General features: G+C 40.3%; 1 protein-coding gene across 1 annotated transcript in view; it reads left to right on the forward strand.

Annotated features, from left to right (window-relative positions):
- The window catches only part of abcd3a (ATP-binding cassette, sub-family D (ALD), member 3a), a 59,161-nt gene that overhangs the window by 27,145 nt on the left and 7,932 nt on the right, over positions 1-24,084 (forward strand). Inside the window, exons 8-18 of the mRNA XM_073062721.1 lie at positions 183-239; positions 705-847; positions 4,244-4,313; positions 6,589-6,658; positions 16,657-16,754; positions 16,875-16,966; positions 21,056-21,147; positions 21,676-21,739; positions 22,074-22,137; positions 23,095-23,172; positions 23,849-23,914. Coding sequence (XP_072918822.1) covers positions 183-239; positions 705-847; positions 4,244-4,313; positions 6,589-6,658; positions 16,657-16,754; positions 16,875-16,966; positions 21,056-21,147; positions 21,676-21,739; positions 22,074-22,137; positions 23,095-23,172; positions 23,849-23,914 — 894 coding nt within the window. The remainder of the gene's footprint in view (positions 1-182; positions 240-704; positions 848-4,243; positions 4,314-6,588; positions 6,659-16,656; positions 16,755-16,874; positions 16,967-21,055; positions 21,148-21,675; positions 21,740-22,073; positions 22,138-23,094; positions 23,173-23,848; positions 23,915-24,084) is intronic.

The raw sequence follows: 24,084 nt of genomic DNA on the forward strand, positions 1-24,084 counted from the left end.
TGTCGTCTTAAGAAGGCAATATGTTCAAAGCGTAAACTTGACCTCTCCACAGGCAGAAACAAATTTGTGTGTTTTAGATTTAGCTCCAGTATCTGCAATATAATATTGTGTTTTTAATGCTGATTCACTGTGCTCTTCTCACACTATTTCACAAACTCATTTTTGTTCTATTTCCTTTCTAGCCACTTTTGGACATAATTCTGTACATATGTAAATTGACAAGTGCAATAGGCGCTCAGGTAAGTTGAGTATGAATTAATTTTAATTGCTTGACACTATTCATTTTAAATAATTACTGTATTCGGCTTAGAATGATGAGAAATTTCTTTTTAGGACCCATTTGTGAAAAAACACAATCAAAATGTCAAATATTTTAGATGGTAACTTTTAAATATTTAGATGTTTTTTGATATTAGGGGCATCTTGGGATATAGGGTGAGTATATGAAAAGTAGTGATGCATTGAACATTTTACTATGATCATATTAAATTCCTGAGCGGTCATGAGGAACCAAATGATCCTCTCTTATGTCCACTCCTTATGAAGAATTGCTTTAACATTTTTTTAAATATAGAATTAAGTAGAATTGGTAAAATATTTAACATTTTTAAGCAGAAAGGTTAGTAAATTAATGAATAATTTTAGAAATGTTACTGCTAAAAAATCTATATAATTTTAACATTGATTAATTATTTTCTCTTTAGGGTCCTGCAAGCATGGTGGCTTACCTGATTGTTTCAGGTCTGATCCTAACACGACTCAGGAGACCAATTGGTAAAATGACGGTATCGGAGCAAAGATATGAAGGTGAATACAGATATGTCAACTCTCGGCTTATTACAAATAGGTGAGAAGATATTATGTAAAACAGTACCATTTACTTTTAACTTTTTTTAGGTATTAACTTTTAGATACTTAATTTTTTTGATATTAGTGGCATCTTGGAATATGGCGTTAGTATAAGAAATGCATTGAACATTTTACCATGATCATATTAAATTCCTGAGCAGTCGTGAGGAGCTAAATGACACTATCTTATGTCCTTTCCTTATAAAGAATTTCTTTAACTATTTTCAGTGGAGTTCTTTTCAGTGCGAGAATACAAATGTCTTTGCCTCCTTATCCCACTGTCCCTTAACTGTTTTCATTGTTGTTCTTGAACAAAGTCAAAAAGTTATGTTAGTGATGTGTACTGGAATATTGTATTGCTATTAAATATTTGTTGTGCTTGTCCAGTGGCATGTTGACAATAAGAAAGTCCAGGGCATAGTCTATGCTCTTCTCCAGAATGGATTAGCCAGTTGAAGTGAAGTGTGAGAATCAGAATCAGGTTTATTATCACTGGCAAGTGACGTGGAATTTGTTAACTTAGCAGCAGCAGTTCAATGCAATGCATAATATAGAAGAGGAAAATAAAATAAAAATAATAAATAAATAAGTAAATCAATTACAGTACATGTATATTCAATAGATTAAAAACATACAAAAAACAGATACTGTATGTTTTAAAAAAGTGAGGTAGTGTCCAAGGGTTCAATGTCCATTTAGGAATCGGATGGCAGAGGGGAAGAAGCTGTTCCTGAATCATTGAGTGTGTGTCTTCAGGCTTCTGAACCTCCTACCTGATGGTAACAGTGAGAAAAGGGCAGGTCCTGGGCGCTGGAGGTCCTTGATAATGAACGCTGCCTTTCTGAAACACCACTTCCTGAAGATGTCCTGGGTGTGTTGTAGGCTAGTACCCAAGATAGAGCTGACTAGATTTACAACCCTCTGCAGCTTCTTTCGGTCCCGTGCAGTAGGCACCCCCCCCACCCCACCAGACAGTGATGCAGCCAGTCAGAATGCTCTCCACGGTACAGCTATAGAAGTTTATGAGTGTATTTGTTGACATGCCAAAACTCTTCAAATTCCTAATGAAGTATAGCTGCTGTCTTGCTTTCATTATATGTTGGAACCAGGTTAGATCCTCAGAGATCTTGACACCCAGGAACTTGAAACTGCTTGCTCACTCCACTTCTGATCCCTCTATAAGAATTGGTATGTGTTCCTTTGTCTTGCCCTTCCTGAAGACCACAATCAGCTCTTTCATCTTTCTGACGTTGATTATTAGGTTGTTGTTGCGGCACTACTCCACAAGTTGGCATATGTTTAAAGCTAAATTTAAAAAAAGCCTTGCTATTTATGAGTGGGGAATGGGAGCATAAAAGGCAGGATAAGGTCAATCAGATAACCTTGCAAAGATGGAAATGCAGAAATTTTATCATAATTTGGCTTATGTTGGAACTGTCAACTTTTACTCATGTGACCATGTGGAAATTGTAGACTTCTGAGTGAAGGGATGTCCTGAATTTTCTGCAACTGCTCATAAGACATTTGTACTTTGTTGTTTGGCTTCTCAAGGTGTCCAGCTGGGACATTCTCAACAGCTGAGTTGAGAAATATGCCTGCAGCAGGTCCAACAGACCCATTTATTTTATCAGGAAAAAACGACTGTAGGGAGAAGCATAAGTACAAAGTGGAAAGTAGTTTTGATTATTTATATAATAAAAATAGCACATGCAGGAAACATTTTAAAAAAAGAGTCATTGACCTGTTTCTGTCTTCACGTTTACCCCCGAACTACTGATGATGCTGCTGAATTCCTCTAGCATCTTGTCTCTTGCTTTAGTTTCCAGCATACGCAGCCTCCTGTGTCTCTATCTAGCAACATAGAGCATTACAGCAGAGCACAGACCCATTGGCTCATGATTTTGTCTGACCTTAAGTGTGCTCGAAGGCCAACCTAACCCTTCTCTCCTACATAGCCTATATGTGCCTATACAAGAGTTTCTTAAATGCTCGAATATATCTGTCTCTACCACCACCTCAGATAGGGCGTTCTGCACATACACCACACTCTCTGTAAAATGACGTGGCATTTACATCTGACATCTCTCCCCCCCCCACATAGTTTCCTCCAATCACCTTAAAATTATGCCCCCTCATATTTCTGTTTTGTTTCGTATTTCCAGTATCTGCACTTCAATTTCTCTTATATAAAATTGAAATGATTTAAATGTACTTAGTTGTTTCCCATATATTCAGTTGTTTCCTAGTGTTCTACATGTTTCAACAATTTTTACTCCTTAAAAAATGTTTAATGATTTAAAAAATGCTATTGTATGTTACTGCCTTGTATTGCCTTTTAAGTCTGGAATTGAAGAAATAATTGGTGTAGTTTTCCACCTGAATTATTGTGTTTATTGTGCTGAAAAAGCAAAAAGGTGTGTTCTCAAATATTGGAATTTTCCTGCTTTAAATTTTAAGTTAGTTAGATGCATTAACTTTCGCTTGCTATAAAGTGCAACTTAATTAAAGTCATTAATAATGGGCAGATTTCTTTCTGGTTTTGCCATAGTGACTGTAAGAGCCCTGGACTGCACTTGGACAGTTGGTAGTTGCTCAGTAAAAGAATGTTCATTAAATTGATCTGTTATTGACACCTGTACTGAGGTACAGTAGAAAGCTTTACTGCATGCCATCCATACAGATCATGCCATCACACCAGTACATTGAGGACGTGCAATAGTATAATGAAGTGTAATTCTTAGAGCCATAGAATTTAGATTTAAAAGCACAGAGCAATTATAATAGTAATGAGTAGATCTACCGAGAGCAATTTGAACGAGTTACCACACTCTGGCACCATCTTCATCTCAAGTCTGAATGACTTTTGAGAGTAGCTGGCTATCTAGCTCTCAATTTTTTCCCCTTTTTTTTCCATTATCTTAACTGTAGTTCACTAAATTAAATCGACCAATGCATGGCCAGTGGGGAGAGAAGGGAGGAGGTGATAGCTACGACAAGGGAAGGGTATGAAGAATAGAGGAGAAGCTGAATACTTCCTTTTGAAACAAAGAACAAGATTAGTACTCCTGGCCTACGTAGGCTTTGACAAAGGAAGTTCCTACTTCCCTGGCAGTGCCATGTTTCTTGACCCTGAAAGACTTGCAGGTCAACCAGAAAATTTAAATTGGCACTGATTTTTAATTTGCAGTGAAATTGTTCTGCCTTTTCATAGCATAACACTTGGACAACTAGGAAAACTGCTCTTGGTAAAATGATGGCCGATTGAATTTCCTGTTTTCTATTTGTAACACTTTCCTGTTTACTGACTGGGAGGTGCTCAGTACTGTGAAAGAGATAGAGGGAGAGGGGAGAGAGAGAGAGAGAGAATAAAACTATTGGCACTTATATTTTACAGCGAAGAAATTGCTTTTTACAATGGAAATAGACGAGAAAAACAGACAATACGTACCAGTTTCAAAAAATTGGTAAGCATCTCTTTTATTCCATATAAATATTTACTAAAGTTGTGTTTCATTAGATTACCTAGTTAGTTTTAACTTTATGAAGTGAGAGCCTTGCCCCTGCACCCTCTTTGTTACTACCATTCAGGGCCCCAAACAGTCCTTCCAGGTGAGGCAACACTTCACTTGTGTGTCCATCCTGGTCATCTCCTGTATCCAGTGCTTCCGGTGCGACATCCTCTACACCAATGCAACTTGGAGGACTGCTTTGTCAAACTATTTCACTTTGCCTACTGTGGAAGGCCAGATCTCCCAGTGGTTACACATTTCAATTCAACCTCCCATTCATGTTCTGACATATCTTTCCTTACTGCAATGATGATGCCAGACTTTGGTTGGAGGAGCAATACCTCATTTTCCATCTGGGTAGTCTTTAACCTGATGCACATTGATTTCTTTTACTGACAGTAATTTCTCCCCCTCCCTCCTATCTTTTTCCATTCCCTATTCTGATTACACTCTCACTCCTTCTCTTCTCAGCTAGCCCATCAACCTATAATTCCCTCCTCCTTCCCATTCTTAAATGATTCAGTGTCTTCTCTTATTAGATTCCTTCTTCTTCAGTGCTTTACTTCTTCCACCTATTCCCTCCAGTTTCTCACTTCATCCCTCTTTCCCCACCCACCCATCTTTACACTCACCTGGTCTCACATATCACCTACAAGCTTCTACTTCTGCTCCCCCTACCTCCTTATTCTGGCTTCATTTACAGTCAAACTGAAGGGTCTCAACACAAAACGTTGACAGTTTATTTCCCTCCATAGAAAGCGTAAAATTTGCATGATTGACAATTACTTTTAGCATGCAGTTTATTGGTGAAGAAATTCAAAACATTTTTTTTTCAGATTGGCCTTAAAGGTTATATATTTCAATATTTTTCATTAAAAATCAACAATTAAAGTCATAAAGGCCAATATGAGGGGACATGATTTTAAGGTGTTTGGAGCAAAGTATAAACAGGATGTCAGAGGTAAGATTTTTACACAGAGATTAGTGGGTGTGTGGAGCACCCTGCCATTGATGGAGATGGAGGCAGATACTTTAGGGAAATATAAGAAACCTTTGGATAGGCAAACAGATGATAGAAAAATGGGGTGGCTGTGTGGGAGGGAAGGTTTAGATTCAGTAGGTTGGTGGACTGAGTAGGTTAAAAGATCAGTACAACATTTGTGTTGTGATATTCTATGTTCTTTGTTCAAGTTGTACACTAGTGTAATCAGCAGTCATTTTCTAGTGAATCTGTAGTCATGTTCCAGAAATTCTTATTTGATTCATTTCAGTTTATGTGTCAATTTTATTAGGATAAAGATTTGTAATTAACCATTTGTCTTTCAGTTAAATGTTACCCTTCTCCATGTCGTTATTTAGTTCAAACCTGGCTCCTCTTTGAAACTTTTGGCACAGTTGTAGATATTTCAGCCCATCTTGTTTGCACTGGCAACGCATCTATAAACATAAGAAATAGGAGCAGGAGTAGGCCATCCAGCCCATTGAACCTGCCCCGCCATTCAGTAAGATCATGGCTGACCCGTCCGTAAAGCTGAGCTCCATAATTACGTGTTAATACCAAAGCCATTTAGTAATTCCGTTTTTAAAATAAAAATTAGAGGCTAACTTTTAGATATGTTAGATACAATAGGAATCAATAGATATGGTATTAGTGCAGAAATCTAGCATTTTGACCTTATTAAATGGCAGAGTATGCACAAGGGGCCAAGTGGTCCATAATGTACATAATAATTACATGATAACCCATTCAAATTAAACACGTTATTTTGTTGATACAGATACATCAACATAACAAGTTACTACCATAATGCTACTTTTGAAAGTTAGGCAAATTGTATGTAAATTATTTCTGATAATTATGAAGTATGTGATCTTTGTGATTTTTGCTTATCCTTCACACTCTAATTTCATAGAATGATAGTGACCTATTTGTACTGCTTAAAAGCTTAGGTTGGTCACATAGACCATTTGTATGATCTTTTACTCACTTACATATACAATAGTTATGGCTTGATTACCCCTGTCCAGGCATTGTTGATGTGATTCAACATTTCTATTAGATTTCCCACTCATTTGTATTGTTCCATTAATTCATCTTTTTAAAAAATTGTTTGTGAGTTTGATTGTGTACTTTTTATCGTCTCACTTCCTGAATCTGTTACTGAGCATTGTTGCATCTTTTTCTCTAACCGGTACAGAAGGGATTTTACATTGCCTTTTTCTCATTTAGGTGGATCACCTGCATAATTTCATCGTCTTTCGTTTCACCATGGGATTTGTGGACAGTATAATTGCCAAATGTAAGTATATACATTGTCAGAAATTATGATTTTTTTAAATATAGGCATCCAGTTTCCAATTCTATTCCAGAGAATTTTCCCTAAAGTGCTCTGCCATTTCAAAATGGTTCATGATTAGCAACAGCATCAAAGGGTATGGGGAGAAGGCAGAGGAGGGGGGATGACTAGAAGCATTGGATCAGCCCATGATTGAATGCGAAGTGGGCTCGATGGGCTGAATGGCCTACTTCTGCTCCTATATCTTATGGAATGGTCTGAAATTTAAAACATTTACATTAACTGTGATTTTCACTATAGAATCTAAAATCATATACTGCTAGCTATTTTAAGATGGTTATTTTCTTGTGAGCTGAAATGAGTATCCTTTGTAGAACAGGAAAATGTTACATGTGGAACTCTGATGCCTTCAAGTGTGGGTTCAGTAGTTTGGTGTTCCACAAAATAGGATTACTGGTTGAGAAACTCAACATATTGTCACACAGAGAAACTAAACAACATTGTTCAAATGTTATGCTGCTAACTTTGAAACACAGTATCTGGAAAGGCTTTGGCATTAAGGTTGTACTTTGTAATTTGTCCATTAGTGCAGTATAATCTGTTAGAGATTAGCTATCTTGTACTGTAATCATACATATTGCAAATTTGACTTTTAATTTGCTTCTGAAAACCTTTAAAACATGCTTACTGTGACACTGTGGTTAGAAAATATATTTGATGAACAGCCTTTTATATCAATACTTCTGAAAGATGTGCTAAACATCAAGCAAAACTACAAGATATGGAAGCAGAAGTAGGCCATTCGGCCCATCGAGCCCGCTCCACCATTCAATCATGGGCTGATCCGATTCTTCCAGTCATCCCCACTCCTCTGCCTTCTTACTTATCTTTTAAATATGAGCAAAGACTAAAAAAAAAACTAGATTAGAAGCCCTTCTAATCTAACTTTTAAATTTGAACCTGGTTTGTTTGTTTCACAGTTAAGACTTGTTGATGTTTTGCAGTGGTGGAATGTGAAGCAATGCCAGTAGCTGCAGCAGGTTGTGGGCTAGAAATTTATTAATGTCTCTCCAAAGAAAACGGAGCTGTACTATTGAAAATCATTCTAACATGGTATAGAGCAATCTTGTGTATAACTTTCGGTGCATTGGTATTTGTTGGGAAATCTGTTGATGTAATATTTTTGAGCAAATAGAAAGAAGATTGAAAATCTGGCTGAGTGGTGCCACTACAACAGCCTCTTGCTCAATGTCAGCAAGACCAAGGAGCTGATTATTGACTTCAGAAGGAGGAAACTGGAGGTCCATGAGTCAGTCCTCATTGGAGGATCGGAGGGTCAGCATCTTTAAATTCCTCCGTGTTATCATTTCAGAGGACCTGTCCTGGGCCCAGCATGTAAGTGCAATTATGAAGAAAGCACAGCAGCACCTCTACTTCCATAGGAGTTTGTGAGATTCGGCATGACATCTAAAACTTTGACAAACTTCAATAGATGTGTGGTGGAGAGTCTATTGGCTGGCTACCTCACAGCCTCATTTGGAAACACCAATGCCCTTGAACGGAAAATTCCTACAAAATGTAGTGGATGCAACCCAATCACAAACAAGAGAACATCTGCAGTGCTGGAAATTGAGGTTAAACACACAAAATGCTGGAGAAGCTCAGCAGGTCAGGCAGCATCTATGGAAAAGAGTACAGTCAACATTTCAGGTGATTGATGAAATCAGGAGGGGAATGGTGAAATAAAGAGCTGGGAAGTTGATTGACAAAAGAGGTGTAGAGCTGGAGAAGAGGGAATCTGATAGGAGAGGACAGAAGGCCATGGAATAAAGAAAAGGGGGAAGGAACACCAGAGGAAAATGTTGGGCAGGTAAGGAGATGAGGTGAGAGAGGGAAAGGGGGATGGGGAATGGTGAAGGGGGGGGGGGGGTGCATTACCAGACGTTCGAGAAATCAATGTTTGTGCCATCAGGTAGGAGGCTACCCACACAGAATATAAGGTGCTACTTTTCCAACCTGAGTGTGGCCTCATCACAACTGTAGAGAAGGCCATGGAGTGACATGTCAGAATGGGAATGGGAAATGAAACTAAAATAGGTGGCTGCTGGGAAATCCCACTTTTTCTGGTGGATAGAGTGTAGGTACTCGGTGAAGTGGTCTCCCAATCTATGTTGGGTCTCACCAATATGCGGGAGGCCACGCCAGGAGTACCGGATATAGTAGATGACCCCAACAGACTCAGGTGAAGTGGCACCTCAACTGGAAGGAATGTTTGGGGTGAGGGTGGAGGTGTAGGAGCAGGTGGAGCGCTTGTTCCGCTTGCAAGAGTAAGTGCCAGGAGGGAGATCAGTGTGGAGGGATGAATGGATAAGGGAGTCGTGTAGGGAGTGATCCCTACGGAAAGCAGAAAGTTGGGGGCAAGGTAAGATGTGCTTAGTGATGGAAGCCTGTTGGAGATGGTGGAAGTTATGGAGAATTAAGTGCTGGATGTGGAGGCTGGTGGGGTGGTAGGTAAGGACAAGAGGAACCCTATCCCTGGTGAGGTGGCAGGAGGATAGGTTGAGGGCAGACATGCATGAAATGGAAGAGATGCAGCTGAGGGCAGTGTTGATGGTGGAGGAAGGGAAGCCCCTTTCTTTGAAGAAGGAAAACATCTCCATAGTTCTGAAATGAAAAGCCTCATCCTGAGAGCAGATGCAGTAGAGATGGAGCAATTGAGAGAAGGAGATAGCAGTTTTACAAGTAGCAGGGTGGGTAGAGGTATAGTCCAGGTAGCTGTGAGAGTCAGTGGATTTATAATAGACATCAGAAGGTAAGCTATCTCCAGAGGCAGAGATAGTGGGATCAAGAAAGGGGTGGGAGGTGTCAGGAATGGACCAACTAAATTTGAAGGCAGGGTGGAAATTGGTGGCAAAGTTGAAGTCAATGAACTCTGCATGGGTGCAGGAAGCAGCACCAAAGCAGTTGTCGATGTAGGGTAGGAAAAGTTGGGGAGTGATACCAGTGTAGGCTTGGAACATAGACTTTCTCACATAGCCAACAAAAAGGCAGGTAGAGCTGGGACCCATGCGAGTGCCCATGGCTGCACCTTTTGTTTGAAGGAAGTGGGAGGAGCCAAAAGAGAAATCATTGAGTGAGAGGACAAGTTCCCTTAGGCAAAGGAGAGTGGTGGTGCAGGGAAACTGGTTGGGTCTGAAAGAAATGGAGAGCTTTGAGGCCTTCCTGGTGGGGGATGAGATGTATAGGGACTAGACATCCGTAGACAAAATGAGATGCTCAGGGCCAGGGAACTTGAAATCATTGAAAAGATCAAGGTCGTGTGAAATGTCATGGATGTAGGTAGTAAGGGACTGAACTGAAGGGATAAAATTGAGTTGAGGTAGGCAGATACAAATTCAGTGGGGCAGGAACAAGCAGAAACAATGGGTCTATCTGGACAGGGAGGTTTGTGGATCTGAGCAGGAGGTAGAAACGGGTGGTGCAGGGTGAAAAAACTGAGGTTGGTGGCAGTGGATGGGTTCCTCAGAGAGTCCGAATCCAGAGGCTTGAAAATGGACCTGGAAGCCATTTGGTACAAGCTGGCAGTGAAGACGTGTTCCCAGGATACAGCCCAACAATCATGGGTAAAGCCCTCTCCACCATTGAACACATCTACACAGAGCGTTATTACTGGAAGGCAGCATCCGTCATCAGGAACGCCTGTTACCCAGATCATGCTCTCTTCTCACTGCTGCCATCAGGAAGAAGCTACGGGAGCCTCAGGGCTCACACCATCAGGTTTAGGAACAGTTATTATCCCTCAACCATCAGGCTCTTGAACCAAAAAGAATAACTTCACTCGCTCCATTGCTAAACTGTTCCCACAACCTGTGGACTCACTTTCAAGGACTCTTCATCTCATGTTTTTGATATTGTTTATTTATTTTCTTTCTTTTTGTATTTACACCTTTTTTTTGTCTTTTGCACACTTCACCCTGTTTGTGCAGTCTTTCATTGTGGTTATTGTATTTATTGAGTATGCCCACAAGAAAATGAATGTCAGGGTTGTGTATGGTGACTTACATGTACTTCGAGCTTTGAGTGATAATCTGCTTTGCTTACCACACTTGCTCTGGTGTAAAGCCCTCCCAAATTATATCACATGTAGTGCAACACACAAGTTGTCTGCAGGAAGATTTTCAACCTTGCTTGCCTGAAAATTAAGAAATTTTATGTAGTTTTTTCCATTCATTCTCTGACAACATTTCTCTGTACTTGCAAAAACGTTTCTTGTATGGTGTTATGTCCCTTTAAGATTTGTCAGTAACAATTTGAGTCTGAAAGCTTGTAAAGGGAAATGCTATACTGAAACCAACTGTGCTAATTTCAACAGGGTCTTACACAGGGAAACGTGACAACATTGTTCTATTAGGCTTGCAATTTAATTTCCTTCTCTTATTGGGATTCACCACAGCAATGGTATAGGGAAACACAACATTGTTCTACTGTTAAAACATGGTCTGGACTCATTTGTGGACAATATTTTTGAATTCTTGAAGGAAGCTATACTTTCTTGAATGTAATTTCACTGCTTCAGAGTGTTTGGTTTTCAGTCTTTTATGTATTATGTCGGTGACTTTTTCATTCAAAGTTAACATTTGGAGAATTTGAAGGGTCAAAGGTAAACTTGAGCTTCTGATAAAGGAGAATGAGAAAACCATTTAACCAAAATTGTATGAATTTCTAAAACAGTTAAGTTGGCTCCAGAATATTCTTATTGTGTGCCTGATCCTACCTCAGTGATGAAAGAACAAGCTGATTTGGTTCTTAATAGAGTCAAAGAAAAGTACAGCACAGAAACAGGCCTTTCAACCCATCTAGACTGTGTCGAACCATTTAAACTGCCTACTCCCATTGGCCTGCACCAGGACCACAGCCCTCCATACCCCTACCATCCACATACCTATCCAAACTTCTCTAAAACAATGAAATTGAGCTCACATGCAACACTTGCGCTGGCATCTTGTTCCACACTCTCACAACCCTCTGAGCGAGGAAGTTTCCCTTCATGTTCCCCTTAAACTTTTCACCTTTCACCCTTAACCCATGATCTCCAGTTGTAGTTCCACCTCAATCTCAGTTGATAAAGCCTACTTGCATTTACCCTTTGAACATTCCTCATAATTTTGTACACTTCTATCAAATCTTCCCTCAATCTTCTACATTCTAAGGAATGAAGTCCTAACCTATTCAGTCTTTCCTTATAATGCAGGTTCTCCAGTCCCAACAACATTCTTGTTAATTTTCTCTGTTTCTTTCAACCTTACTTGCATCTTTCCTGTAGCTAGGTGACCAAAACTGCACACAATACTCCAAATTAGGCTTCACCAACGTCTTTTACAACTTCAACATAACATCAATACTTCTGTACTCAATACTTCTGTACTCAATACTTTGATTTATGAAGGCTGGTGTGCCAAAAGCTTTCTTTATGACCCTTTCTACCTGTGCTGCCACTTTCAATGAATTATGGACCTGTAATTCCCAGATCCCTTTCTTCTGTGCACTCCACAGTGCCCTACCATTCACTGTGTAAGGACAAATTGTTCCTACCAAAGTGCAACACCTAATGAAAAATGATGACTTGGATAATTGATTCCTTTGGGAAAATGTTATTGAACTTGAGTCCATGTTCCAAGCTGCTGGCAGCTGGCTTTGCTCATAGTAAATTCATGCGACCGACCTGTGGACTCAGTATAAATTTAAAACACAACTGAATTGGCATAGAGAGTAAAAAAAAACGAGAAAATCTACAGTGCTGGAAATCCAAGCAATGCACACGAAATGTTGGAGGGACTCAGCAGGACAGGCAACATCTATGGGAAAGAGTACAGTCGATGTTTTGGGCCGAGACCTTTCATCGGGACTGGAGAAAAAGATGAAGAGTCAGAGTTAGAAGTTGGGGGTAGGCGAGGGAGAAACACAAGGTGATAGGTGAAATAGGGAGGGGGAGGGGTGAAGTGAAGAGCTGGGAAGTTGATTGGTGAAAGAGATACAGGGCTGGAAAAAGGGGGGGGGGATCTAATAGGAGAGGACAGAAGGCCATGGAAGAAAGAAAAGGGGTAGGAGCACCAGAGGGAAGCAATGGGGAGGCAAGGAGATAAGGTGAGAGAGGAAAAAGGGGATGGGAACCAGTCGGGGGGGGGGGGGGGCATTACCGGAAGTTCAATAAATTGATGTTCATGCCATCAGGTTGAACATCACTGGCTACCCAGGTGGAATACAAGGTGTTGTTCCTCCAAACTGAGTGTGGCCTTATCACAACAGTATAGAGGAGGCCATGAATGGACATATCAGAATGGGAAGTGGAATTAAAATGGGTGGCCACTGTGAGATCCCTTCTGGCACTTATCCTTGCAAGCAGAACAAGTGCTACACCTGCCCATACACCTCCTCCCTCACTACCTTTCAGGGCCACAAACAGTCCTTCTAGGTGAGGCGACACTGCACCTATGAGTCTGTTGGGGTCATATACTGTGTCTAGTACTCCTGGTGTGGCCTCCGGAATATCGATGAGACCGCTTCGCTGAACACCTATGGAGCACCCATTTTAATTCCACTTTCCATTCCCATTCCGACATGTCAGTCCATGGCCGCCTGTTCTGTTGCAATGAGGCCACACTCAGTTTGAAGGAACAACACCTTGTATTCCATCTGGGTAGCCTCCAACCTGATGGCGTGAACATCGATTTCTGGAACTTCCAGTAATGCCCTCCACCACTTCCACCAGTCCCCATCTCCATTTCCCTTTCGCGCCTTATCTCCTTGCCTGCCCATTGCCTCCCTCTGGTGCTCCTCTCCCCTTTTCTTTCTTCCATGGCCTTCTGTCCTCTCCTATCAGATTCTGCCTTCTCCAGCCCTGTATCTCTTTTACCAATCAACTTCCCAGTTCTTTACTTCACCTCTCCCCCTCCCACTTTCACCTATCACCTTGTGTTTCTCTTTCCCCTACCCCACTTTCTTACTCTTGACTTCTCAGCTTTTTTCCCTCCAGCCCTGATGAAAGGTCTTGGCCTGAAACGCTGACTGTATTCTTTCCCACAGGTGCTGCCTGCCCTGCTGAGTTCCTCCAGCATTTTGTGGGGGTATGGAGAGTAGCCAATATAAGATCTCCCTTCCTTCAACTTTTTTAAAGTTGGTTTTGTTTGCTCCCTCTGCTGCTGTTGGTAGAGTGCAGGATCTAAATGCCACCATGTGCAGAAAATATGCAAACTCAATTTACGAAGCTTTTGCTGGAGGCTATTCACAGAGGAATACCATATTCACCATGTATTCTACAGCATATAATTAAACAAATGAAGTGTAGTGTTGCAGATGGACTGGCATAGCATGGAAACAGATCCTTTGGCCTACTGTATCCATGATGACCAGTGAATACTGGTCACTTTGCTGAACAGTTAACTGCCGGTTAACTGTCGGCTAACTATTACTTGGATTGCACTACCTGTATGTATAATTTATATTTTCATTTATATCTATCATTATTATTGTTGTTATGAGCAGAGAGACAACATCTGCCGGAAGTAAATTCCTTGTATGTGCATAGGTACTTGGTGATTAAAGTCTGATTCTGATTCTGATATAAGACCCTTTCTCCATCACCATCCATATCCATATGGTTATAACCATCTATTTTATGCCAATTCAGAAGCTTGTCTTGATACTTCCTAAATATTGTGGGCATTCATCCCTTCATTAATCATTCAGGCAGTTCATTCCAGGTTTCAACCACTCTCTAGATTTAAAAATTCTTCCTTATACACCCCCCCCCCCCCAATTAACCACCTGTCCCTTAACTTAAAACCTATATCTTCTGGATTTGTACAACCCTGCAGTAGGGAAATTTTTTTTAACTCTCTACTGCCAATGTATGCTCATAATTGTATATACTTTAGTCTTCTCTGTTCCAAACAAAACAAATCCCGTCTCTCCTTGTGTCGGAGATGCTCCATAGCAGGCACCAACATGGTGAATCTCCTCTTCGCCCTCTGCTGTGCTTCCTACAACATGGCGACCAGGAGCTGTGCACTGTAATCCAGCTGTGACTTTACCAATGTTTTATAAGGTTTATCCTTAATGTTCTGCTCTTATGTTGTGTGTCCCAGATAATGAAGGCAATTTCCTCATATGCCTTCCCAGTGACCTCTGCTACTCCCTTTGGACACCAACTTCTTTCTGCTCTTCAGTACTCCCTACATCTATGGTAAATAGAATACGTTGTAGGGAAGTGTATAGTCATGCACGTTGGTAGAGGCATAAAGGCATAGACTATTTTCTAAATGGGGACCAAATTGAGAATCAAAGGTGCAAGGGATTTTGGGTATCCAGGTGCAGAATTCCTTAGAGTAGGGATTCCCAACCTTTTTTATGCCATGGATTCCTACCATTTACTGAGGGGTTCGTGGACCCCACATTTGGAATCTTTGCCCTAGAGGTCAACCTGCAGGTTGAATTGGTAGTAAGGAAAGCAAATGCAATGTTAGCATTCATTTCCAGAGAACTAGAATATATAAAAAAAGGAATGCAATGCTAAAGCTTTGTAAATACATCGATCAGACCAAACTTGGAGTATTGTGAGCTGATTTGGGTACCTTATCTAAGAAAGGATGTGCTAGTATTGGAGAGGGTCCAGAAGGAGTTCATAAGAATGACCCTAAGAATGAAAGTGCTTAACATATGAGGAGCATTTGATGGTTCTGAGCTTGTAATGACTGGAGTTTATAAAAATGAAGTAAGATCTCTTTGAAAATTGCTAAATATTTGAAGGCTTATAGAGTGGGCATGGAGAGAATGTTTCCAATAGTGGGAGAGTCTAAGGCCACCGGGCAGGCTCAGCCTCAAAATACAAGATGTCCCTTTGCATTAAGTCCTAGGGAAGTGGTTAAATTCCATCTCTGGCAATCTTATCAACTATAATTCTGTAGCTTCTTAGCGAAACTACCCTCTTCACTATCAGCATATCCATCATTTTTTATGACATCAGTGAACTTACTAATCATACATTCTGCATTCATATCCAAATCTTTAATGTACTGTCTGTGGTCACTGTATTAGGTACCTGCTGTAACTAACAAAGTGCCCACTGAGTATATGTTCATAGTCTTCTGCTGCCGTAGCCCATTTACTTCAGGTTCAACCTGTGGTGCATTCAGAGATGCTCCTCTGCATGCCACTGTTGTAACACAGTTCTTTGAGTTGGGAATCCCTGTTCTCGAGACTGTAGTGTGTTAAAATCCTAGGAGATCAGCGGTTTCTGAGATTCTCAAACTACCCCGTCTGGCACCAAAAATCATTTCATGGTCAAAATCACTTAGGTCAATTCTGATGTTTGGTCTGATCAACAACTGAACCTCTTGACTATATCTGCATGCTTTTATGCATTGAGTTCTTGCAACGTGATTGGCTGATTAGTTATTTGCATTAATGAGTGGATGTGCAGGTGTACCTAATAAAGTGGCCACTGAGTGTATGTAACAACAAAGATCCCAATATTGATCCATGTGTATACCACTGGTCACCAGCTTCTGATCATAAAAAGAACTCCCCATCATCACCCCATAGGTCCTGTTATAATACCAGTTTTGGATCCAGTTTGTGAACCAGTGAATCTCTAGGAATCTAACCATGTGGATGCTTTATCAAAGCCTATTGAAGTTTCTGGAAATCAGCATCAATAATACTACCCTCATCAATATTCTTCAAAAAAATTCAGTCAAGTTAATCAGACGTGATCTCCCCTAACAAAGCTTTGCTGGCAATCTTTAATCGTGTTTGTCCTTTTTTCCGGTTTCTTTTAAGGCATGTATTTAAACCAGGAATGAAAATGTTAGTATGTCAGATGTTCATTTTTGAATTATTGTTGGATTTTCTTATCAACTTACTTGGTTAATCAAATATGTTTACAAACTATTGAAGCATTGACTGGATCTTCTGAAGTGGTTTGTTTCTATTTTTTAATATAGATCTTGCTACTGTAGTGGGTTATCTAGTAGTAAGTCGACCTTTCTTGAATCTGTCACATACTCGCCATCAGAAGAGCACCCATGCGGAACTACTGGAGGTAATTGTAGTTTAGATTTCCCAATTGTAGATAAAGCCAGAAAAGATAGTTTATTGCTCGAAAAAAGAACAAAAATAGTTTTTATTCATTCTGGTAAAATCAAGTCTGCCTTCTTCCTAGGATTACTATCAAAGTGGTCGGATGTTACTCAGAATGTCTCAGGCTCTTGGAAGAATTGTGCTGGCTGGTCGTGAGATGACAAGGCTATCTGGGTAAGATCAGTGTTTCCAGCTAGATGTATAGTTTTTGTGTCTTTTCCATTGAATGACTGTTAATTCAAAATTGAAATTGGTAAGTTGTTTTACATTTTCAGAGGAAGTGTAAATGTAATAATCTGAGAACGCAATTGTTCAGTTACAGCATATTGGAAAATCCACTGATTGGAAGTAGGTCAGTCAATATCTTGAGATAGTAACATTTCAGTTCAGATCCCATGGTGAGCAATAGTCTGTTTATGGACCAACTCCACAAAGACTGTGGATACAAGAGCAATAGGGTGTTTTGTGGCGAAAGATTCTACTGACTCAAAGCTTTTAAACTATCTTCTGACAGAAGTTGGGAGTGTAATGGAATGCTTTCCACTCTGCTGGATGAAAGCAGCTCCACGCATATTGGTGATAGGGTGGTTAACATTATTAAAGGCAAAGATGCCAGTGTGTACCATTTACAAGGATGCACTCTGTGTCAGTTCACCCAGGCTCCTTTTTTAAATGGCACTTCTCAAGCTTGTGAATTTTGCCATTTGTATGGGCAAAGACAGGAGGCACATGGGAAAATCAACAGCTCAAAGTTCTGCATTCAAATATATATATATATATATATAGCTTTATCCTCTTTGTAACACAAAAGTATCATTCTGATGAATCTGGGCTGTTTCCCTTCCAATCTCTTCAATGTTAAAACTGAACAGGGTCCATCAGATTGAGTTCTGTACAAGGAAAGGATCAATTTCTTGATGTTACACTAGCCCTCTTGAAATTATGCTCAATGTTTTGGTAGCCTATGTGTCTATTAGATTTTAATTTTTTTTAACGTAGATAATCAATTCCTTTACTTCCTCTGGATTTTCCATTGCACGCATTTAAGAAATGTTTCTGTTTCTTCTTGAATCCAGACTATTATCATCTAATACTTCACATTCATTTCCATCTGTTACTCTTGTAATCTGTCCAAGTCCATCTGTAACCTGTCATTTGCTACTTTCATGAATAAATTGCAATAGCTCCCTAAGTCTGTTTTCTTTTAAATGTCTTAATCTTAGTCCATTTTATTGAGTCATTCAACACAGAATAATTTATCCCAATTTATCAACAATGACTATCAAGTGCACATCTGTGCTAATCCCATTTCCCAGCACCATCCGTAGCCTTAAATGGCTTAGAGATTCAAGCTCCCTACAAGGTACCTTTTTAACGATTTTTAGAGTACCTGTTTCCAGTACCACCTCAGGCATTGCACTCCAGATTTTTATTCCTGTAGGGGGAAAGTTTCTCCCTAACACTTGCCCATGTCCCTCATCATTTTGTATAGGTCAGTCAGGACCTCCCAGGGATATACTCTGGTTTATTGAGAGAGGCAACAGAGGAGATTACCGAATCTTTGAAAATATTTTGTATCTAGACAATGTCCCAGAGGACTGGAGGATGGCCAGTGCTGTTCATCTGTTTAAGAGGGGCAATAGAGACAAAACAGGAAATTATAGGTTGGTGAGCCTTACATCAATAGTAAGGAAAAATTATTCCGGATAGGATCTGCTCACAGCTGAAAAGGCACAGACTAATTAAAAATAGTCAGCATGGCTTTGTGCAGAGGAAGTCATATCTTATGAATGTGACATCATGGTCAGCACAGACTTCATTGGCTGAAGAGCCTGTTCCTGTGTTGTACTGTTTGACAGACAGACATACTTTATTGATCCCGAGGGAAACTGGGTTTCGTTACAGCTGCGCCAATCAAGAATAGTGTAGAAATATAGCAATATAAAACCATAAATAATGATAAGTTAATCATGCCAAGTGGAAATAAATGCAAGACCAGCCTATTGGCTCAGGGAATCTGACACTCCGAGGGAGGAGTTGTAAAGTTTAATGGCCACAGGCAGGAATGACTTCCTATGATGGTCAGTGTTACATCTCGGTGGAATGAGTCTCTGGCTGAATGTACTCCTGTGCCTAACCAGTACATTATGGACTGGATGGGAGTCATTGTCCAAGGTGGCATGCAACTTGGACAGCATCCTCTATTCAGACACCACCGTCAGAGAGTTCTAAGTTCTATGTTCCCTCTGCTCCAAGGAATGCAAATTAGTCTATTCGGTCTTTCCATCATCTCAGGCTGCATACTTATCTACTTCGCGCTCTGTCTAGTGCATTCAGTTACTTCCTTTTGTGTGGCAAGCAATACTGGATCCAGTCAATTAAAAAAATTGTACCATAATCTCCATGGTCTTATGCCTAATGATGGCTAGCATCCATAAGCCTATAGGACGTGGGAGCAGAATTAGGCCATTTCGCCCATTGAGACTGATCCACAATTCTATCATGGCTGATTTATTATCCCTCTCAACCCCATTCCCCTGCTTTCTCCCTGTAATCTTTGATGCCTTGACTAATCAAGAACCTATCAACCTCCACTTTAAATATACCCAATGACTTGGCCTCCAAAGCTGTACATGGCAGTGAATTCTACAAGTTCACCACCCTCTGACTAAAGAAAATCCTCCTCATCGCTGTTGTAAATGGATGGCCCTCTGATCCGAGACTTCCCCACTATATCTAGCATCCTCTCCAGATCCACTCTTATCTAGGCCTCTCTGATACATTCCAGAGATCATCTGCATGAATTTCCTTTGGAATCTCTCCAGTACCAGCACATCTATTGTTAGATAAGGGGCCCAAAACTGCTTGGAATACTCTAATTACGAGCTGACCATTGCCTTATAAAGATTGAGCATTACATCCTTGCTTTTATATTCTAGTCCTCTCAAAATGAATTTCCGGACTTCTGGTAAGATGGCGGCTCGTTTGAGCACAGTGGCCTCTCACAGGCCAACCTAAGGTGTATTTTTTCTTTGTTAAATGTCTTTTTTTATGATCGCAAGACAATGCTGGACTCCACGAATGTCAGGTACTGCAGGTCTACCACATCAGTGAGCTGCTCAGTGGTGGAGGTGCTGGACTGGTTGCAGCCCGCTATAGGAAGGCGTCAAAAGCATCAGAGTTGGTGCCGAAGGCTGCGCACAGTGTAGCCATGGATGATTGTCTTGGGTGTTTCTCCGGTGACCACAAGACCCTGTTGGACATTGCCGCAGCCCTGTTGCCCTTGTTTGGTGGTGTGACAAGACGCTGTGTGACCTTGGTTGTAGCGAGGACTGGGCCTCAAGGCCCGTGTTTGCCTGCTGCTGCAGGCCAGGAGAGGAGATGCCGGAGGTGGGTTCAGCATGGTGTCTGTGCTCGGTTGTGGGGGGGGGGAGGCAGATGCGGCCGGCCTCTCCTGTTGGCGCTGCCCTCCAGTGTTTGGTCTTTGGAATGACAAGCTGGATTGTGTGCATATCTTTGTCAGCATGCTGCCAGGAACTGCACCATCAGTTTGCAGGACATGTCACTTAGGGACTTGGGCTATATATCTATTTTTTGTATGACTGTTTTTTTGCTTGCTATTTTGAATGTGCTGTGTATGTTTTGCACCTTGGTCCCGGAGGAACGCTATTTCATTCGGCGGTATTCATGTATGGTTGAATGATAATTAAACTTGAATTTGAAATTTAATTTGATTTGAATGCTAATGTTCTGTTTGCCTTCCTTATTACCGACTCAACTTGAAAGTTAACCCTTAAGGAATCCTGCACAAGATCCATATGTCTTTTTCACCATTTTACCTACCTAGGCTTCCACCTTCAGAGATCTAATGGACATCATTTTCAAGTTCATTGTCCAACACCAGGTTCACTCAGTATCATACCGGTAGCGGAAAACATTGTATGAAAACACTTACAAGAATAAGTTTTTTAGCTATCAGTTTAGATTAGAAATCAGACTCCAGACTCTCCACTGTTTGGTGTGCCGTTTTTTTCCATTAGTGTTAATAAACAAGACTGCTGGTCAAATACTAAAATGTACTCTAAATAAAGTGGATTGGATTGAGGATATTCCTCCCTGGGAGTGATAATCTTGTATTTTATATTTAATAATACTAGTTCTGCTTTCACATTTTTATTCCAGCAGTCTTTTGAAAACTGGCAGCTTTTAGGTCCCTGTAAAAATCTCACCAAATCTTTACAGCCTGTTCTGAATTTGTTTTAGTTTCACAGCTCGAATCACAGAACTAATGCAAGTTTTGAAAGATCTGAATTGTGGAAAGTATGAACGCACAATGGTTTCTACACAGGATAAGGGTGAGTAATGCAGCAGATGGAGGATTACATGGAGAACCGGTTTATGTAAACTTATCCTTGGGTATAAACTATACCCTGTAATTAGGTTTGTAGTTTGATTTGCATGATTAGTATTTGAGAACTCTGTGGTTCTGGATACCTGATCTATGCTCTGTTGGCTGAGACTAACCGTGGTGACTTTGGTAACTTTTCAGTCTTGGGGAAAGAAACAATCAGCCAAGGTTTAGATTTCTGTTTGTAATACTATAATTGCTGCCAAAGAATGTGTTTCTTTATAAACACCAGGCAAGGAAGAGATCAGCTTCCTCAGGGGAACAGTCTCCCCACTGCCCTCTAATAATACAATGACCTCTTGCGCCAAGTATAAGTCACTGCTGACCCCTCTAGAACCATATAAGTTGCTGATTCCCGGAGAGGAATGCAAAGTACCCTAACTCTTCCATGTATTTTCCCTGAAATATGCACTTGCAAGATATATTGTATTTAGTCACATAAAGTTTATACACAATCTCTAATTTTCCTATTAAGGTTCAAAAAGTCAGCCTTTGATACCAGGGAGTGGGGAAATCATTATTATGGATCATATTATCAAGTAAGTGTAAAGCTGTATACTTAATTTGTAGACAACAGTACAAATTTAACCACTTCAGACCAATACTGGCTTTTTACCACTTGGTTATTAACAGTTGTTTTGTACATTTGCTTGTGGAAATCCTTTTACACCTCCTTTACAAATATACAGACCTAAATTTTTTTTCCACCAGGAACATAACCTTCTTGAAGTCTCTAGGCTTGTTGATATTGTTGAAGTTTGCACAATATTGAGGCAGAGTTTGACAGAGAAGGTCGATCAAAAATACTTTTTTTTGGCTTCGCTGGTTTTCCTGGGCCATTTAATGGTAAACTGAAATGATTTTTCTTGTCAGATTTGAGCATGTGCCATTGGTGACTCCAAATGGAGATGTCTTGATTCCGGATCTTTCTTTTGAGGTAAAGAATATAACTGTTATACTTTCCTTTCCTTGTGCTATGTTACCTCTCTGTCACTGTGTTCTTTAGTCCTTTTCATTTAAATTGGGACCAGTCTAAACCTTCTAATACTTGGTCTGCTGTCTGACTTACACAAACATACTATGCAGTCATATTGGCAGATTGAGTGAAAATCGACAATTATTGTTGAGAATAATTAACGGGGTGGGTGGACAGGTCACACATATCATGCTAGTGGATGAAAGAATAATTGCATTGAGGAAGAGCATAAAGGGCTAGTTCTTAGTCAGGAAATAAATGCAGAATAAACTATATGTTGCATAGCAAGTTACATAAATCTGTAGTTGTAAACTGTTGTCTCTAAACTAATCAGTTCTTTAAGTCTTGTTGTTTGGCAGTAGAATTATCTGAAATTTCAAGTACATGTTGAAAATTTAAATTTGAAAATGTCATAATTTTTAAGGAATCATTCTACAGGGATTTCCAGCTTGCGAAAGGGTTCTGGTCCTGAGAGCTGTTTGTAACCTGAACTGTTCGCAAATTGGAAATGAACAAAAATTAGTGTATGGGAGAGGAAAGCAGAAACAGTGATAGGAGAGGGAAGAGCTGGGTTCACTGATTCAGTAAGTAAACAGGCCTGTTCAGCTTCGAGCTCTTCCAGCTTGACTTGACATTCCATTTGTGGTGGTTCAGGAAAGCCAGGTATGGGGAGCAAAGCCACACAGGAATTCCTCATTCCCACTGTCAGAAAAGGCCTGCAGCCCTGCAACAGCCAGCAAATTCATCCCACTGGTCTCCCAAGTGCTCATTCATATGTACAGAGTCCATAAGTCAGGCGTGTGTAACCCGGGAAGGACAAATATTGTGAAAAGTAATTAGAGTTTTACTTAGATGGACTATGCAAAGGCTTCTATGAACTGCTTTTAAATGCAATTTCTATTAACTATTATTGTTCAGGTCAAGTCAGGAGCAAATGTTCTCGTCTGTGGACCAAATGGGTGTGGAAAGAGCTCACTCTTCCGTTGCTTAGGAGAGGTAAGTGCAGATAGTATATACTCAGTGGCCACTTTATTAGGTATACCTGTACCCCTAGTCGTTAATGCAAATATCAGCAAATCATGCAGCAACAACCCAATGCATAAAAACATGCAGAAATGATCAAGAGGTTGTTGTTGTTCAGTTCAAACATCAGAATGGGGCAGAAAATGTGATCTAAGTGACTTTGACCATGGAATGATTGTTGAGGTGGTTTGAGTATCTCAGAAACTGCTGATCTCCTGGGATTTTCATGCACAACAGTCTCTAGAGTTTAGCAAGAATGGTGCAAAAAATAAACAGCCCTGTAAGCAGCATTTCTGTGGGTGAAAGCGTCTTGTTAATGAGAGAGGTCAGAGGAAAATGGCTAGACAGGTTCAAGCTGACAGGAAGGTAACAGTAACTCAAATAACCACTCATTACAACAATGGTGTGCAGAAGAGCACCTCTGAACTCACAACATGTCAAACCTTGAAGTGGATGAGCTACAACAAATAAGTCCACAAACGTACATTTAGTGGCCACTTTATTAGGAACCTCTGTACCTAATAAAGTGGCCATTGGGTGTACGCTTATATAGAGGTTCATAATAAAGTGGCCATTGAGTGTATATTGAATGTTAAAACACCTGTTTCCAAGTAGCGGTAAGTTGAACTATCATCTTTCATTTTGATAGCTATGGCCTCTTTTTGGAGGATGTCTAACAAAACCAGACAGAGGGAAGCTGTTTTATGTACCTCAGGTAGGACTGACTTATTCTTTTCAATCTGGGCACATTTTAACTATGCAGATCTTTTGCTCTCTCTGAATAATTTCCATCCAGCTCAGTAGATTATTTACTTGTCACCTCTTACAATGTATGTAACACTGTTGCTGTTCAGATTTTATTAGTATAGTTATTCTTAAATACAA

Source organism: Hemitrygon akajei, chromosome 12 (genome assembly GCF_048418815.1).
Source record: "Hemitrygon akajei chromosome 12, sHemAka1.3, whole genome shotgun sequence".
Classification (NCBI taxonomy): Eukaryota; Metazoa; Chordata; class Chondrichthyes; order Myliobatiformes; family Dasyatidae; genus Hemitrygon; species Hemitrygon akajei.